At 43.4% G+C, this 19,946-nt stretch overlaps 1 protein-coding gene across 4 annotated transcripts in view; it reads right to left on the bottom strand.

Annotated features, from left to right (window-relative positions):
* The window catches only part of RIPK1 (receptor interacting serine/threonine kinase 1), a 48,462-nt gene that overhangs the window by 19,871 nt on the left and 8,645 nt on the right, over window positions 1-19,946 (bottom strand). For 2 of the 4 annotated variants that reach the window (XM_004043195.4, XM_031012298.3), the window contains exons 2-7: window positions 15,355-15,578; window positions 14,421-14,577; window positions 11,239-11,376; window positions 9,071-9,299; window positions 6,975-7,124; window positions 2,729-2,805 (exon numbers count right to left, since the gene is read on the bottom strand). In XM_004043195.4, the coding sequence (XP_004043243.3) occupies window positions 2,729-2,805; window positions 6,975-7,124; window positions 9,071-9,299; window positions 11,239-11,376; window positions 14,421-14,577; window positions 15,355-15,518 (915 nt within the window). In that variant the 5' untranslated portion in view covers window positions 15,519-15,578. Of the gene's footprint in view, window positions 1-2,728; window positions 2,806-6,974; window positions 7,125-9,070; window positions 9,300-9,723; window positions 9,814-11,238; window positions 11,377-14,420; window positions 14,578-15,354; window positions 15,579-18,543; window positions 19,039-19,946 lie in introns of those variants that run through there. The other 2 variants (XM_055390923.2, XM_055390924.2) reach the window with 2 other exon arrangements.

Genomic DNA, 19,946 nt, shown 5'->3' with positions numbered 1-19,946 from the left:
CTTTGCTAAATTGAACTTTTTTAAGACACTGGTCCATTTTATCTAAATTTTAAAATAATTAACAAAAAGTTGTTCATAATATTCTCTTAATACCATTTGATGTCTGCAGGACCTATAGTGATTCCTCCTTATTCATGGATTTCAATCTTGTCTCCTTTTTTGTCAGTCTTTTTTTTCTTTTTTTTTTTCTCAGAAGTAGGGTCTCACTCTGTTGCCCAGGTTGGAGTGCAGTGGCATGATCATAGCTTACTCCAGCCTCAAACTCCTGGGCTCAAGCAGTCCTCCCATCTCAGCCTTCATGGGACTACTGGCACATGCCACCATGTCTCATTAATTTTTTATTTTATTTTTTTAGAGATGGGGTCTCACTATGTGGCCTAGGCTGGTCTCAACTCCTGGCCTCAAACGATCCTCTCACCCCAGCCACCCAAGTAACTGGGATTACCTCACACCTGGCTCTATCAGTCTTAATTAGTCTATTGTATTAGCCTTTCGAATAACCAATATTTGGATTTTTTGATCTGCTGTTAGTTACTTTCTGCGGCATTAATTTATGCTCTTTTCCTTATTATTTACTTCTTTTTTCTCTAGGTTTATTTTGCTATCTTCTTCAGATAATGTTTGGCTAATTAATTTTCAGCCTTTCTTCATATATATATATGAAATATTTATTTATTTAAGGTTGTATTAAGTACTCCTTTGCAAAGTGCATTTTATAATTTTAATATGTACTGTTTTGTTAGCCTTCAGTGAAAAATATTTTCTAAATACCATTGTGATTTATTTTTTTTGATCCAAGGGATATTTAAAAGTATATTTTGTTACTTCTAACCACATAAGATTTTCCAATTATCTTTTTAAAATTAATTTTGATCATAACTGAAATATAGTCAGAGGACATTTTTATGATTACAATCCTTTTAAATTGAGACTTGATTTCCCAGCACATGGTCAGTTTTTGAAAATGCTCTGTATGTTCTTGAAAAGCCTTTAAAGGTAGGTACTTTGCAGTTATTAGGTGCAGCAGGTAGGTACTCCGCAGTCACTAGGTGCAGCAGGTAGGTACTCCGCAGTCACTAGGTGCAGCAGGTAGGTACGCCGCAGTCACTAGGTGCAGCAGGTAGGTACGCCGCAGTCACTAGGTGCAGCAGGTAGGTACGCCGCAGTCACTAGGTGCAGCAGGTAGGTACGCCGCAGTCACTAGGTGCAGCAGGTAGGTACGCCGCAGTCACTAGGTGCAGCAGGTAGGTACGCCGCAGTCACTAGGTGCAGCAGGTAGGTACGCCGCAGTCACTAGGTGCAGCAGGTAGGTACGCCGCAGTCACTAGGTGCAGCAGGTAGGTACGCCGCAGTCACTAGGTGCAGCAGGTAGGTACGCCGCAGTCACTAGGTGCAGCAGGTAGGTACGCCGCAGTCACTAGGTGCAGCAGGTAGGTACGCCGCAGTCACTAGGTGCAGCAGGTAGGTACGCCGCAGTCACTAGGTGCAGCAGGTAGGTACGCCGCAGTCACTAGGTGCAGCAGGTAGGTACGCCGCAGTCACTAGGTGCAGCAGGTAGGTACTCTGCAGTTACTAGGTGCAGCAGGTAGGTACGCTGCAGTTACTAGGTGCAGCAGGTAGGTGCGCTGCGGTTATTAGGTGCAGCGTATCCTGTGTTTCCGTTAGGTCAAGTGTGTTCGTCATGTTCTTCCTGTCTTCTATATCCTTACTGATTTTTGTTTGCTTGTTCTATCAATTGAAGAGAGATGTGTATTAAAATCTTCAGTTGTAATTGTGGATTTGTCTGTTTCTCTTTGAGTTCTGTCACTTTTGGCTGGTGGATTTTGAGGTCATGTTATTGAAGGTAGATCCACATTTAAAGCAGTTATACTTTCCAGATGAATTGGGCCTTTTATCATTATGAAATATCCCTGATTGTTTAAGGGAATGATTTTTTGCCTTAGAGTTTATCTTAGCTGATTCTAATCTCTTTTTTAAATTATATTTTAAAGTCTCTGCCTGTTTTATTTGCCGTAGTCTCCTGTTCATGATTATGGGGTAAGTTGCTGGAAGATGGATGGCAGTAGCTTGATTCCAGAGTTGGCAGGGGGGCGGGGTCATCTCCATTCCTCTTAGTTGATTGGTTCCTAACTGGGCCTTGTCATGCCCCTCTAACCCCAGAAACCACCTCCTTGCTTCAGTCTTGGGCAGATGCTGCTGCCATCTGTTGCTAAGTACAGGGGAAGGAGGGAGAGAAGCCGACTTTCCTAAATAGCATAAATGAGGTTCTCAGATGACTCCCCTGTCAACATCCCAGGTGACTGTGCTGTTACTTCTGCACACTGACCCAAGACTGCCCCTCTGGTACTTCTTCCTCAGCATTATGTCTTGGGCTAGTATTCCTTGTCTGTTATATGTCTCAGCAGAGTAATTCTGTGGTCTTTCTATCTTTCAAGAATTCCTCAAAATGGCTGATCCACTTATGGTACTTTCCAATCTTTGCCAGCGACATTGTGCTTTTGTTTTCATATTGCTGTATATGTTTTCTCTCATTTCATGAGTTTTGAAGGAGAAATGGGTCCAGTATGCCAACAGGATGATATTTGCAGACAATTGCTCATTTTGTTTTATATGTTTACCAAGCTAGCTTACCTCAAATCTCAATAACAAATCACTTTGTTTTGGTTTTCATGATTGACAGTATATATTTTGCTATGTTAGTATTTTGAGCATCTGCTATATTGCCTACCTTTAAACTCTTCACGTCCTCTTCTACACTTTCTTCTAATTGACTTAAATAAAAAGGCCTAAATTTTTCTTCAATGCCTGTAAAAGTAAAAGGTACTTTAAATTTCTTAATTATTTTCTAACATAAAATAAAAATATTAGCCATCTATTATCTTTGAATTACTTACCTCAATCTGTGGGCAAAGCTTAAATAAAAATTTAAGCTCCAAATCACTGACTCTGATAGAGACTAATAAGATTAATAGACAGAACAAGGGATAGGCTAACACAGGAAACCAGGGGTTTCTGCCTAAATAGCCTGTGCTCTTTGTGCTTTTTATTCGTGCTGCAGTTTCTCTGGCTGCAACACAAACTGCTCCCTGATGTGAGTTCATCTCCAGCTGAACAGGGATGGGCGAACTCCATGTTTCTGTCCCTCTGGCATCAAATTTATGAGAGGTTGGGATAGTCAGAGGAAGGATTTAGTGTAATGGGTTACAGCTGTTAGCCTTAAAAGAAAAAAGAAACTTCCAGTTCCAGGAAGATGGAGTGGACATACTTTTTTCTTATTCTTCCTTCTAAGTACAACAAAAACTATATTATTTATAAAACAAACATACAGAGTCTCTGAAAGGAGAAGAGAAGGAGGAGACCAGCAGGAAACCTCGGGATCAGATGAAACACACGATAGTGAGTTCACTGGATTTTCTCTTTTCCTCATATATCTCAGACTTGGCTGAAAAGGTGGCAACCTCAAACCATCAAGAGCCACAGATAAAAAAAAATCTCCAACCAAAGCCTGCTCTTTCTAGCCAAAGAACTAAGCAAGGGGCAGCAAGGGACAGACAGAAAACCTTTAGCCAGTCTACAGCCATGCCATCCTGAATATGCCCAAGCTTGTCTGATCTTGGAAGTTAGGCAGGGTCAGGTCTGGTTAGTACTTGGATAGGAGAAAACTTTTAGTCAACAACCATTCTGTTCCGGCCAACCACCACAGAAAAAACCCTGTGGCTCCAACCCCACCCACAGCAGCTAAGGCCAAGTGGAGAGCCTCAACATCCAACTGCATGAGACAGTAACAACGTAACCCAACACCCCCACCGGGGTAATGTCAGAGAAGGCCCAACAGGAAGCCAGGGCTGTCCTACCTGCCAGCTGATAATGAGCACCTCCATTCCCATGGTGTCAGGAGAACACAAGAATAGCCTGGATTTGCCCCACATGGCAGTAACAAGACCACCCTTCCCTTCCCCACTGGGGAAGTGTCAGAGGAGGTCTAGTGGAGAATGAGGACTTTTAACATTGTCCAGTAGTAATGAGGTACCTTCACCTCTGTGTCAGTGGGGACCATGTGGACTCTGCCAGAATTCCCACCCCTGATCAGCAGTGAAGAGGAGCCTCTGACCTTGGGTGTCAATAAGGGCTGAGTCGAGAGGCTGAACTTCTACCTCTACCCAGCGCTAATAAGGTGGCCACCACTCTTCCCTTGTCAGAGCAGTGTCAGGAAAGTTCAGTTAAAACAGAAGGCTTAAAGAGGATACAGAATCTCAAAACATAGGAAGAAAATGTACAAGTTTCAACAGAAAAATTACCCATTATATTAAGAATCAGAAACTGAATGAAATAAGCCAATCAACAGATGCCAATACTGAGATGACAGCAATGTCAGAATTACCTGTCAAGGATTTTAAAACAGCCATGATAAAAATGATTCAATTAATAGTTATGAACCTGCTTGAAACAAATGAAAAATAGAAAGTCTCAGCAAAAAAGGGGAGAATATAAATTTTAGAGCTGAAAACTTTAATGACCAAAACATAATAAAAAGCTCGGTAGGCCGGACACAGTGGCTCACACCTGTAATCCCATCACTTTGGGAGGCCAAGGCGGGCTGATCACAAGGTCAGGAGATCGAGACCATCCTGGCTAACACGGTGAAACCCTGTCTCTACTAAAAATACAAAAAATTAGCCGGGCGTGGTGGTGGGCACCTGTAGTCCCAGCTACTCGGGAGGATGAGGCAGGAGAATGGCGTGAACCCGGGAGGCGGAGCTTGCGCCACTGCACTCCAACCTGGGCGACAGAGCGAGACTCCGTGTCAAAAAAAAAAAAAAAAGCTCAGTAGACAGGTTCAACTGTGGAATCGAGGAGAAACAGCAAAATCAGTGAACTGGAAGACAGAATGATAGAACTTACCCAGTCTGAATAAGAGAGAGAAAATTAACTGAAACAAACAAACAAACAAACAAAACAAAAAACCAAAAAAAAAACAAAGCCTCAGGGACCTGTGGGACTATAACCATAACCAAAGGTATAGTTTTTATGTTGTCAGAATCCCAGAAAGCAAAGAGAAAGAGAGTGGGGGTTAAAAAGCACTTACAGAAATAATGGCTGAAAGCTTCCCAAATATGGTGTGAGAGGCATAAACCTACAGATTTAAGAAGCTGAGCAAAACCTAAACAGAATAAACCCAAAGGAATCCACACCAAGATAAATGACAACTAAATCTCTGAAAAATGAAGACAAAGTCTTGAAAGCAGCAAGAGAAAAATAACACCTTCCCTGTAAGGAAAAAAATTTTAGAATGACAGAGTTCAGACATATCCTAAAAGAATGATTAAGGAAAGTTCTCTAAACAGAAAGGAAACAATAAAAGAAGACACCCTGGAGAATCAGGAAGGTTTGATTTTGTTCATGGCAGGTAGCACCTAAAATTCTTGGAGTCTTCTAGGAGTGTCTTTTGGGTGGGGTCAGAAAACTAGGCAACTTCAGAATGGGGGCTAGCAACCAGAAAGACCAAGCTATAATTAGAAGGTTGGGACTTTCAGCTCCACCTCTGACTTCCAGTGAGGAGAGAGGGACTGGAGATTAAGCTCAAGCACCAATGACCATGATTTAGTCAGTCATGCGTATGTAATGGAACTTCCATAAATCACCTTAAATGGTGAGGCTTGGAGAGCTTCAGGTTGCTGAACACACAGAAGCACTGGAATGCGGTGTGTCTTGAAAGGCTATGGAAGTTCTGTACACCCTCCTCCCATACCTCACCTTGTACATCTCTTCCATTTGGCTGTTTCTGAATTGTACCCACTGCAGTAAAAGGGGAGACGTAAGTAAAATGTTTTCTTGAGTTCTGTGAGTCTTTCTAACGAATTACCAAACCTGAAGTGGGGCTTGTGGGAATACTCAAACAAATTTGTAGCTGACTAAGCAGAAGTGTGAGGAGCCTGGGTACCCCATGCTGGTGAGGATACAAGAACCTGCATCTCTCGGACACCGAACATAAAATGGCACAGCCCCTCTGGGAAAATGTTTGGGAATTTTTTAAATAAACTGTACATGAAACTACCATACAACCTAGCTATTGTACCCCTGGGTATTACTCCAGAGAAATGAAGACTTATATTCACACAAAAACATGTCCATGAATATTTACAGCTGCTTTAGTCCCAACAGTTAAGAACTGGAAACAAGTCTTTCAAGGAGTGAGTAGTTAACCAAACTGTGGTACATCCACACCATAGAATACTGCTCAGCAAACATCCCGGCACCTTTCCTCATCCCTGTATGACAAGGCCAATCTAGACGGCAAAATACTTTCTAAAGATGCCAGCTAAACAAGGGAGGGGATGGAAATAAAAGAAGTGAAGAAGCAAGAAGGCTGGTCAAAGCCACCTAAGTGCCCATAGACGGACGAATGGATAAACAAAATGCACTCCATTCATACAATGCAATATTATTCAGCCTTGAAAAGGAAAGAAATTCTGACATATGCTACAACACAGGTGAACCTCGAGGACATCATGCCAAGTGGAATAAGCCAGACACAAAAGGACAGATACTGTATGATTCCACTTATATAAGGCACCCAGTGCAGTTAAATTCACAGAGACAGAAAGTAGGATGGGGGCTGCCAGGGGCAGGGAGAGAGATGATGGAAAGTGAATGTACTATGGGACTGTATTTACTGCCCCTGAGTGCACTTGAAAACAGTTACAATGTTAAATTTCATGTTATGTATATTTAAACCCAAGTTAAAAAGTTAATTACAAAAAAAGGAAGCAAGAAGGCCTTATGTGCCATCATGCTTTTGAGAGAGAGGGCTTCTTTGCACTGAACAACATGTTTGAAATCTAGAAAATCAGTTTAAAACCACAAGTCAAGTCGAACTCAGTTTTCTGAGGATTCAAACCAAGTTCGTAACAATATGTTACTAGGAAAATCACCACACAGGATGCATCCTACACAGTCAGAAAAGATGCTCTTACCAGGAAATGTCGGCCGAGCTTCCGGATTCGCTTCCCAGCAGAGCTTCATGAGACTGATAATTTCTCTTGGGCAGTACTCAGTGATGTCATCCACATCTGGCCTGTTCCCAGATTTTATGCACATTATCAACTGCTGCTCACAGATAGCATCTACAAAGCAAAGACTTTCTTTCAGGTCTTGCTCCTCTCTCAGGCAGGAAGGTGACAGAACTTGAACAATACTGCTCATTTTTCTCAGCCTCTGGTACAGCTGCCTCATTCCATAGAGTGGAATGGCCTTATGACAAGGAGCTGACATATTCCACTATAGAGATGACCAAACAATATCTTAATGTCTGCAGATAAAACAAAATTCTCGACAAAGCTGCCTGCTGATGGAACAAAAAGATTATGTGGGCAAGGCCAATGGCATGCTCCATGTGCAAAAGCAAATACGGGGCAGTCTTTGTCCTTAGGAGCTCAGTTTAATGAGAGTGACTTAAAACAGAGTGATCATTGCTATTCAAGAAGGATGAGGCTGGGCATGGTGGTTCACACCTGTAATCCCAGCACTTTGGGAGGTTGAGACAGGCGGATCACGAGGTCAGGAGATCAAGACCATCCTGGCCAACATGGTGAAACCCCGTCTCTACTAAAAATAAAAAAACTAGCTGGGCATGGTGGTGTGCACCTGTAGTCCCAGCTACTCGGGAGGCTGAGGCAGGAGAATTGCTTGAACCTGGGAGGTGGAGGCTGCAGTGAACCGAGACTGCACCACTGCCCTCCAACCTGGCAACAGAATGAGACTCTGTCTCACGGGGGGGGGAAAGAAAAGAGGATGTACAAGGGGTTCCAGTAGCACAAACCTGACTAAAAAGGTCCAGGAAGGCTTTGTTGAGTCCAGAAAAATTAGCAGGTAAAGAATGGGAAAGGGAGACTTAAGGAGGAGGACTCCAGGCAAGAGAAGCAGGATATCAACAGACTAGAAGTTACAGAGATCATGATGCATCCCACAAATTCCTCAGTGTAACTGCACACTGACAAAGAAGGGAGGGTTAGGGACGAGGCCAGTAGAGAAGCAAAGGCCAGAACATGAAGGCCTTTTATTCCACACTGAGGAATTTGAACTTCATCCTGAAGACCACAGAGCATCTGGGAAGGATTTCCAATATGTGAGGGAGAGGGTTGCATGTGCCTTTTAGGACGACCATTTTGGCTGCCACATGAATGGTGGACGGTGGAAGGAGCCTGCTGCAGAAACGAGGAGGGTTTGAACTGAGCAGAGGCCAGTGGAGACAGAGAAAGGCAGATGGGTTGCAGATATATCTTGAGTCATACATATATCTTGAATTCATAGGTTTTGAGATCTGATAGAATGTGGGAGAGAGGGGCAAGGGCGAGTCTGGGATGACTCTAAGGTTTCTTATTGGGCAACAACTTGGTAAAAGGATGGCGATGCCATTTCCTGAGCATATGAAGAGGGGTGAAGTGGGGAGCTGCAGGACAGTGTTGACAAGATGGTTGTGTTTGGGGGATGCTGCTTTGGAGGTTCCTCTGGTACCTGCAATGGATCTGACTGTAAGACAAGTGGATATCCAGGCCAGAGCCAGAGACACAGATTTAAGAAGCATTTGCAAAGAGATGATCATCAAACCATGGGAGCTGATGATCACCCAAGAAGAGTATGTAGGAAAACATCCATCAGTTTATGCACTTAACAAACTGCAGAGTGTCTCTGTCCTACACAAGCCACGACTTACTCATCTTTATATTCCCAATGCCGACTCAAGTGCCCACAGTAGGGACTGAAAAGAAATAATTCTTGAATGAAGGAGCAAGTGAATGAGTGAAAGTATGAAGTGTATGCCTTGTAGTGTGAAAGGCTAAGTCCTCACAAGCAGAAACAATCAACTTTCCTGTCTAGGAAGAACCCTGGAATTTCACAGCACCTCTCCAGCTAATGACACACTATCGAGGTTCGTATTCATCCTACGATCACGGATTCCTAAATGGGATTACTCATTCATCCAACAAAAATTTACTGGGCACCTATTAGTTCCAGGCACAGCGCGTGTAGATGCTGAGGGGACGGCAGTGGAAAGTAAGTAATGCCTTACTTTCATATGGCTCCTTATTTGCAAATATCGCCCAGAGTACTACAGCAAAGCTGTACACATCCGACTTCTCTGTGGGCTTTGCGTTGACGTCATTCAGGTGCTCGGGCGCCATGTAGTAGAGGGTGCCGCCATTCTTCTTAGCGGTGCCGTCCACTTCCCTCAGCTCATTGTGCTCTTCATTACTCAGTTTGCTCCACATCTTAAAGGAGGCAAGGCCGAGGTCTGCGATCTGCGAAAGACATTGAGCCACTGGGATTGTTTGGTGAAGGCCGTAAGCAAATCAGATCTGACTTTCAATTTTGGGCTTATCCATTATACATAAGGTAAGGTAAATTTTCCAGAAATGGTTGCACTGGGGAGGTTCAAAACAGCGACTTCTCAACAGATTCATAGAAACTGTGTGTCTCCTCAGCCATTTGTAAAATGTCCCCCAGGAAACGTTCACATGAAATTCTGATATCCTATTCCTTATGCAATAAGGGGGAGGGGAAAAGCGGAAGACGTTTCTGACAAGAACAGTAACAACCAAACATATTTATTCTAATTCCCCATTGACTCTGCATATGTTTTTCAACTATTTCTAGGGCTTGGGGGAAAAATGGTTATTTTCTTCTCTGCACATTTATGTAGCAGACAGTGGCTAAATACTACACCTTCTATTTCCCCAAATGGCGTCCAGAGGCCCATGGATGCGAGTGTCCAAGGATCCCAAAGACACACTGAGGATAAGGACTGCAGTGTTGCTTGTTTTGAGCTGTAGCCTGAACCTAAGAGGAGATAGGGTGGAAAGGAGGAGAAAAACAGACAAAAAAGCAGAGAGAAAAATAGCAAGGTCAGACACAGAACAAGAACAGTGGTGGCAGGGCAAAATGACAGAGCAGCACAGTTCAGAAGAGAATATAGGTGCCAGTTCCACTTCTGCCTCCAGGAATCCAAGCAAGCATGTGGGGATGAACTGTGGCACATGAGTACCTAAAATCCACAGATTCTAACCCACGACATAAGAGGGAAGTCATGAATTTGAAGATAGGCTATGAATAAGGAATTTTTATTCCCAGCACTTTGTCCAAGACTAGGACAAAGCGCTAGATGCAGAACCTGCTGGTGGTGAGAGGCCCCTGTGTCAGCAGCTCCTGGGTGCCTCCCCCAGGGCTGCTTCCCCTTCCGCTTCCCCTTTTGGATTCTTGTGCTTGGATTCCTGCTGTGGAAGCCAATTAGATATGACACTCCCCCTAGCTAAATCCTGCCCTTGAATGAACAAAAGAAAAATCCCTTACCCTTGTTCCCTTTACGACAATGGAAAGAATGTGTTCAAAGGAAACTGATTTTTAAAATACAGACAGAAGTAAACAGTCAAATACAAATATAAAACAAATTTCAAAGTAGAGGTTTTTGATGCACTGCTGATTTTTTTTTTTTTTTAGGCAGAGTTTCGCTCTTGTTGCCCAGGCTGGAGTGCGATGGCACAATCTCGGCTCACCACAACCTCCACCTCCCCGGTTCAGGCGATTCTCCTGCCCCAGCCTCCCGAGTAGCTGGAATTACAGGCATGCACCACCACGCCCGGCTGATTTTGTATTTTTAGTAGAGATGGGGTTTCTCCACGTTGGTCAGGCTGGTCTCGAACTCCCGACCTCAGGTGATCCGCCCACCTCAGCCTACCAAAGTGCTGAGATAACAGGCGTGGGCCACCGCACCCGGCCGCTGATCTCACTCTTAGGCCATATCTGAACTCTAAGGATTTTCCGCACACACCTTCACATTCCCCTGCATTTCCAGAGGAGGAGAGTCTTGGTGACACAGATTTCCTGGAGAACATTATGACACCAATGGCCCATTCCAGGATGAAAAGGGCAAGCAACCCTTGAATGTTTCTAAATGTTTCTAACAGAGGAAAAAACACAGTCTAGGAAAGAGGTCTTCTCATCTACCCCATTCAACTCCACTCCTCCCCAAAAGATATGAGTTATCCTGACAGTTATCTCCTGATCCCATCAAGCCTGCAGCCTTCCTCTCAATAACCGGTAGAGCCTTTCGGCACCATCATCACCAGTTATAAGCTGAGCTAGGTCTTCCTTTAGCTTCTCCAATGTACAAGAATGGATTTACATTGGAGAATTAAAACTAAAATCACCCAACTTTCTGGAAGCCTACCGATGATGGTTTACCTTAATGTGGAAGTCATTATCAACAAGGATATTTTCAGGCTTCAGGTCCTTGTGTATCACGCCTTTTCCATGTAAGTAGCACATTCCTTCAATGATTTCCAAAATTATCCTTCCTTTTACAGAAAGCGGGGTACTCATCTAAAACAAGTGATATTAAGTCTATGAAATGGAAAGGTTATCAAATAGGCCAAAGCAACTGTTTCATGAAAGGGTGGTGGGATCTGAGCTGAGGAGAGGGTTACCAGGTTTCCTTCCAGCAGGTGCACCACAGTACTGCTGTCACTGGGAAACAAGAAAGATTTCATTCGGGGGGGCAGAGGGTATTCGTGTTGTATGTTGTTAGTGTAAAAACAAAAATCCCAGAATAATTTGGTAATGCATAAAATACTATAAAATTAAGCTCCTTGAGAACAAAAATATATATTATTTAGGACTGTATCTTTAGAACCTAGGATTGTACCTGGAATGCTTGTTGAATGAATGGATGAATAAATATACGAGCAAGCAGTTTCTGTGGGATACTCATACGACATCATACTAAGTTTACATTAAGGACATGAACAATGCCATGCAAATGTCGCGTGTAAAATAACATTGAGAAAAAAGAATACAAGGGAACATGTTCACACTGATTACAATCATAGAAAAATCTGAGATAAACATGATGTTAAAACTACGCTTAAGTGAATTAATATCTATTTGATGACCTGGTAGCAGATACTTCAGGCTTCTGTAGAGTCTCAGGTCACTGGTTCTTATAATTGTATTCTTGTTATGTGAGCATCAATACTAACAGAAACAATTCCAGTTTCTATTATAGTGGTTAAATTACAGTTTTGCTTAACAATAAAAAATCAGTATACAAACAAGATGTTTCCTAAAAATGTATACGTATTTTGGTCGTTGGTTAACAGGAAAAAAATTTTAATGATAGAAGTGAGATTCCCCCTCAAACCATATTTATGACATAACGTAGCAGAGCTACACTGTTAATAGCTTGATCACCACCATACAGAAAGTAGCAGAAAAGATGTTTTCTCTTCTTCCTTGGTATACCTTTGGACTTAGGAAAAACTTCTGAGTAAGCGAAGTTGGTCCCCCTCCCTCCTCTCTTTCTGCTTCTCTCTCAGGTCCTCCTGATGCCCTGACTGAGTCCAAACAGGCGCACCTGAACTTTCCCTGATCTTGCACAATGCCTCATGTCCCCAATGATTTCTCTCTCATCTCAGAAGCTAAGCAGGGTTGGGCCTGGTTAGTACTTGGATGGGAGACCAAAGACTTATTTCCCAATCAAAATGTTTACTTCAAACAGCTGATCTTCTCTAGTTCTGGGGTGGAGAGCAATCTGATCAAACTATAATACCATGCGTATAAGTGATCACCTCTTTCTCCTTCCGAAGGGTATTTTTGTGAGATGTCTGTTGGCTTGGCAATTGTGGGGTGGGAGAAGAAAGTGGAAAAGTGGGAGTATATGCCATAAAGGCAGCCATATCCCGCCACCCCTCCCCATACCCTGTGCAATCTATGCTCTAGCCAAACCCAGGAATTTACAGTTCCCCAAATTTGGCAGTCTCTACATGGTATTCTCTCTGCCTAGAACACTTGTTCTCTAATTCTCTGCTTCAGAACGTCTACATGTCCTTCACATTGGAAGCCTTTTCTATCTATTCCAGGCTGAGTGGGTGCCTCTCATGTGTACTCCCTCAGCAGACAATGAGTATGTCTATCAAAACACCATCAGCTGGGAACGGTGGCTCATGCCTGTAATCCCAGCACTTCGGGAGGCCAAGGCGGTCGGATCACGAGGTCAGGAGTTCGAGACCAGCCTGACCAACATGGTGAAAACTTGTCTCTACTAAAAATTAAAAAAATAGCCAGGCATGGTGGTAGGCGCCTGTAATCCCAGCTACTCAAGAGGCTGAGGCAGGAGAGTTGCTTGAACCAGGGAGGTGGAGGTTGCAGTGAGCCGAGATTGCACCATTGCACTCCAGCCTGGGTGACAGAGCGAGACTCCTCTAAAAAAAAAAATACCACCACACAGCTGGGTGCAGTGGCTCATGCCCATAGTCCCAGCTACTCAGGAGGCTGAGGTGAGAGGATCATTTAAGGCCAGGAGTTCAAGCCTGCAGTGCACTATGATTGTGCCACTGCGCTCCAGCCTGGGCAACACAGTGAGACCTTGTTCTCTTACAAAAGAAAAAAAAAAAACCCCATCACACCATACCACTTATTTAGTTATCTGCCTCCTTTTACTCTCCTACGTCATATTAGCTATTGATTCATGAGCAACTAGCGTAAGGCCTTCATCTTAACAGGTACATAAGCTTTTAAAAATGTTTTCAAATCATTTGACTTTGGTAAACAATTTTTATTTTTGTTTTAAATCCTATCCAGTGTTGTTGCCAATAATGTTCTATATTTAATTTATAATAAAACTTTGTTGAATGGTATCAAAGTGCAACCACTAATATTCTATCTGCTCTCACGGTCATTTATAGGGTACATCCTTTCATTAATCCATATTTAATGTCATCCCATCATGCATATACTCCACATCAGATGATGTCTGCATCACGAAGACAGGGCTTGTCTCTGAACTGTAGATTGCAGAGCAGCGGACAGGTATGGTAAACAGCCAATCACATTCCTAAGACACAGACTATGGAGGACTGTCCGCAGGATCGAGAGGATGAAGAGACCACTCTCAGGGCAGTAAAAGGCAAGGAAGATTTTCTCTTTTTTTCAGAGACAGGGTCTTGCTCTGTTCACACGCACCTTTTATTTTGTATAGAGATGGGATTTCACTGTGTTATCCAGGCTGGTTCTGAGCACCAAGGCTCAAGTGATCCTCCTGCCAAAAGTGCTGAGATTACAGAAGTGACCCACTGAGCCCAATCAAGGCATAGATGTTTTAAGGAGAAACTGACTTCAGGAAATCCAACCTGTAATCCCAGCTACTTGAGAGGCTGAGGTGGGAGGATCACTTGAGACCAGGTGTTTGAGTTCAGCCTGGGCAACATAGCAAGACCTCGTCTCTATAAAAAAAGGAAAAGAAAATTCAAACTACCAAGCAATTTGCAAATTTTATACTAACGAGCTACAAACAAACACCCCAAGGGCAGCCATAACAGACAGCCAGGGCCCAAGCGCTGGGGATCCCCGTGCGGAGGGGCCCTCTCTACCTCGGCTTTCAGCACGTGCATCAGGTTGCCCTTCTCCATGTACTCCATCACCAGGGAGTACTTCCCTTCCTCTATGATGACGCCCAGGAGCTTCACCACCCGGCTGTGTCTCAGTCTGTTCATCATCTTCGCCTCCTCCAAGAGGGCCTCGTTGTGCCTGTGGGCAGGAAAGGTGCTATGCTGAGGCTGGCAGAGCCAGCGCCTCAAGAGCCTGGTGCACACCCTCCAACACATCACTCCCACGTGCTGGGGTCACGCTTGGGTCTGTACCGATCTCTTCCAGGCACAGGCCAGAAGCGTTAGAAGGCAGAGCAGTTTCTCACTTCCTCACAGTACTCCTGCCCAGTAACTGGCAGTGCATGCTCCAAAAATGTAAATCAATGAAGGAATGAATGAATCAATGAATGAAAAGTACATGAACAGCAGCAAGGTAACCTGAAAAAAGACCGTGCTGGACAGAACGATTAAAAAAAAAAAAAAAAACAGCCTCTCTCGAAACCACTCTGACAAAGGAGGGAGAGAGGTGAAACCACTCCACTGGTTGCTTTACAGGGAAGGCTCTCAGAACCTCTCAGGAATGAACTGCCTTTTTATTTTTATACTTAGGGCTGGTCCTCACTGAAAATGTGAAGCGAGTGAATAGGTCTGTCTTCACCCATCCTCCTGTTTCCTTTTCATTGTCCCCCCACCACACTTATCTCTTTGTCTTTCTCTATTTCCTTCTTGTTCATGTCTCTTCTGTTACTTACTAGCTGTGAGAGTCCTTCACTACCCAGTCTCAGAGTCCACATCGGCGACAATAACAATCCTAAGAGCCATCGTCACCCTGACATCTTGGCTAGCTCCCTCTCACTCTACCCACCAACGGCTCCACAGCAGCCAACGTCCCCATCCCGCTCAGAGCTTAGCCCACCCACCCCTGCTCCCCACTCACTCAATGCAGTTGGGCCCCTTGTACACTGTTTTCATGATCATGAGTCCCTGGGTTCTGTGGAAACACAGAGACACCTTCCCGAAGCCTCCGCTGTCCAGTTCTGCACTCTCCAGGAAGTCACTGGATTTCATCTTAATGACATTCAAGGACATGTCTGGTTGCATTCTGAAGCTCAAGAACGCCCAAAATGGTACCACTTTTTTCCCCCCCGGCAGAGCTGTACCCTGTAAAGAAAACAGAAAACCTCAGGGCAAAAAGACTATATATATATATATATACACACACACATATATATATGTAGTTTTTTTTCTCCTTTGGAGACAGGGTCTCACTTTGTCACTCAGGCTGGAGTGCAGTGGCACAATCATAGCTCACTGGAGCCTCGACCTCCTGGGCTCAGGCAATCCTCCTCCCTCAGCCTCCTTGAGTAGCTGGGACCACAGGTGCACCCCACCGTGACCAGCTGATTTTTAAATTATTTGCAGAGATGGGGGGGCCGGGGGATCTCACTATGTTGCCCAGGCTGGTCTCAAACTCCTAGGATCAAGGGATCCTCCCCCCTCAGCCTCCCAAAGTGCTGAGATTACAGGTGTGAGCCATTGCACCTGGCAGAAAAGATCATTTTTAAAAACTTTTGTTAACATTCCACCACATGCTTGGTGTGCCTTGGATTTCTGAGGATAGACTTACAGTCATCTGATGAGCTATTTTTCATATTTTTAAGAATCAGAGAAGACTATAATATTTATTCCCTCAGCCTTTTTATTTCTGGCAATATGGAGCATTAGAAAATTTTAAGAACCCTCCAGCTATAAAGGACACAAGTATGTTGGACAACATAATACAAACATTCATTGAAATGCATACCAAAACTCCGTGGAAAGGAAAAGAACTCTAGGGACAGAAACAGAGCACCGGAGGCAGGCAGTAGCTCACACAGGGCAGTGCCAACCTCGCCATCCAGAAGTCAAGGTTTAAAGCCCAGCTGAGGTCAAGGAATACAAGAAAAGAAGGTAGAATGAAGAATCCCCCCTTAACACGGCACTGCTCAATGTGCAACCCTTTGATGAAAGGATGAACTAGAAAAAAAGCAGCCCGTGGCAAACAAACATATTTGTCTTGGACTGGGCACAAGGTATTAAAAAAAAAAAAAAAGTTTGTGCAAATTTATAACCTTGGGCCTGTCTTCAAACAGATACAGACTTTGAATTGAGAGGATCGCCTAAACTATGAACTTTTACACAGGAAGTGGTCACAGGCTGATGCCATCCTGAGGTTATAGGCTAAAGCAAACAACCACCTCAAGCCAGGCCAGACAGAATTCCTACAAATACAAATTTAACATGAGCTCCCTTTCCAAAATTATAAAACACAAAAGAAAAAATTCACGTGAGACAGACCCTGCAGCTACAGCAAGCAGCACTAGTAAGCACCAAAGAACTTCAGTAAATTAACAACTGAAAGGCATTAGAAAATGAATAGGTTTAAGTAATTATGCACAAAAGAAGGAATCTGAAGAATATAAAAAGAACAATGCACACTCTAAGAAGAAAATGTGAAAAAGGAGTAGAATTTGGAGAATGTCCATCAGGGCTGCGAAGTATACAGTGTCAGATCTCAAAGCACAGCTATTTGCTTCATCCTTCCTCCCTTCTTTTCTTCCATTCATTCATTTTCCCCAAATTGAAATATAGAATAAAAACCCATGGAGAACCACAAGGAGACACCACTACACAACTACCAGGATATCCAAAACTAAAAAGACTAATACACCAAACACTGGCAAACGTGAAGCAACCAGACCTCTCAAACATCACTGGTGGGAGTATAAAATGGTACAAACACGTTGGGAAAAGGGCTGGCAAAAAGCTTCGTGGCAAAACAGAAACTCCATGCAAACCAACAGGACACGGACACACTGGTGTGTGCACGTGAATGTGCGTGTCTGTGTTTTGCTTTGAGAGTAAAAGGAGGGCTATGGATGTTTTGTATTCCAGAAATACCCACATCCCGGCTGGGCGCCGTGGCTCACGTCTGTAATCCCAGCACTTTGGGAGGCTGAGGTGGGCGGATCATGAGGTCAGGAGTCCAAGACCAGCCTGGCCAACATGGTGAAACCCCGTCTCTACTAAAAATACAAAAATCAGCCAGGCGTGGTGGCACGCGCCTCTAATCCCAGCTACTCAGGAGGCTGAGGCAGGAGAATTGCTTAAATTTGGGAGGCAGAGGTTGCAGTGAGCCGAGATCGCATGCCACTGCACTCCAGCCTGGGCAACAAAGTGAGACTCTGTCTCAAAAAAATTAAAATAAAATAAAATAATAAATATCCACATCCAGATACAGACCATGAAAAATACTCTTTCTGGGGCATAAAATATTCATTGAAATTTCATAGGCATTTATTTTGTTTATAAAACCACAAACACCTGCACTATGACCCAGCAATTCCAATCCCAAGAGAAATGAAAACGTATGTCAGAAAACACTTGTAAAATGATCATAGCAACTTTATTTATAATAGCTCCAAACTGGAAACAGCTGCCCATCAGTAAGAGAATGAGTGAACACACTGTGGTGTATGAACACGATGGGATACTACTCAGCAATAAAAATGAACTACTGATACACATGAATGAAAACCGCATGAACGAAATGCAAAAACGTGATAAGTGAAAGTCGCCTTATACAAAAGCATACATACTATGTAATTCTATTTATATGACGGTTCAGAAGTCAAAACCAATCTGTGTCAGAAAAAGAACACCGGCTGCCTGTGAGCACGGTGAGGCTGAGTGGGCAGGGGCATGAAGGAACTTTCTGGGGTGATGATAATGTTGTAAGATATCAATGGGGGCGAGGGTTGCAGGCATACACATCTGCCCATACTCAGCAGATGTACTCCCAACAACAGCAGGTAAATTTTACATCAAAAGATAAACCTGTAAACATATTGAACTCTAGCTATGGTATGCATGCTGAAGTATTTCGAGATGTGTACTGATGTGTCCTTGGAAATACATCAAAAAGTCAGATAGAATGACGGACAGATGACGGGAAAGGAGATGGAGAATTACACAATGAAGCAAGCGGTGTTAAGACGATACTCGTGGTGGACGTAACCTTCAGACTTGGTGTTTTTCATAATAAAATGTTGGAGGGCAGGGAGTTAAAAAATGAAAAAAGAAATACCTTGGGGAGAGGGGATTCTGGAAACTCCTAGGCTGCCCATGGTGTTGTACAGTGGCTGGCTACAGGTGACCCGGGTAACCAGCCTTCTTCACCTCATCTAAAGGCTGGGGGCCAGCTCTGTCTAGCAGAGGAAGCTCATACAGCAGCATCTATGGGCCTTCTTGCCTAGGACATAAGACATTACCAAACAAGAGAAGTGCCTCAGGAAACAACTACATCGGTGGGACGTGGGCAGTGGGTGGAGGTGGGGGGCTGCCTAGATGAAGGCCTGAAGACTGAGGGGTGGGGTGAGGCACACACTTGAGGTAAGAGACCAGGAGCCATAGCTCCGAGAGCACGGGCCCTCCACTATGAGCGTGGACTCTAGCTCTGTGACTCACCAACCTGTGACCTTGGGGCACTTACTTATGCCTCAGTTTCCTCATCTGCAAAGTGAAACAATAATGACCACCTCACAGAAGTGGTAAGGATTATGACAAAAAAAAAGTATACGTTTATGTATGTATACGTATAAATATACATATATTTGTATATGTATATATGTAATATATAATACATGATATAAAAATGTATATATAGTGTATGTGTATATATACATATATTTGTATATGTGTGTATGCGTATATTGTATATGTAGATATATAGCTATATTTGTCTATGTGTATATACATATATGTATATATTTGTATATGCATATATATGTACATATGTATATATTTGTGAAAACACGTTTGTTGCCTGCTTTATGTCTCTAGCTATGGTTGGCCCAGCCGCCCACATGTGTTTATCCACACGGGTGTTGTTTCCTTGGGCTTTGAGAATGCCAACATTCTCAGCTGGGATCACTCTGTCAGCAGGGCCCTACTGACCAATCCTAGTGAGAATGAGGTAGGAGCGGGTGGAGACAGAGCGCATAAAAGATAACATTGATTTTAGGCCTCCTCTTTCATTCACTACACATCACTGGAGCATGCAGAACTGTGAAGGCTTCCCCATTCCATAAGGGTCATCCGTCCCACCCTCTTAGGCCACATTCTTCCAACTTCTTGCCTGGTTAGGTGTCAGAGAACTGTCATTTTGTCAAGGAAGCCATCCTAAGTCTTCCCATTAGACACTTCCATAGGTAAGACAGTACTGTAATTGAGAATTATTTCTCATGAAGTTCACAGAAGGCAGGAAACTTGTCTTGTGCACCATCTCCAGAGCCTAGCAGAACCCAACGTATGCCGGCCCATCATCAATTGAATAACTATTTTAAAAAGAGAACTATTTAATTGTCCAAAAAAATAAAAATAAAAATATTGTTAAATGAATTACGGCACACTCCTAACAGAATATTATGTAGCCATTCAAAATTGTTTTTGACGAATAAATCTGTAAAAATTATATTCACATTTGTGTTT

Source organism: Gorilla gorilla, chromosome 5 (assembly GCF_029281585.2).
Source record: "Gorilla gorilla gorilla isolate KB3781 chromosome 5, NHGRI_mGorGor1-v2.1_pri, whole genome shotgun sequence".
NCBI classification, from domain to species: Eukaryota; Metazoa; Chordata; class Mammalia; order Primates; family Hominidae; genus Gorilla; species Gorilla gorilla.
The sequence above is the reverse complement of the archived record's forward strand: the minus strand, read 5'-3'. Positions and strand labels throughout refer to the sequence as shown.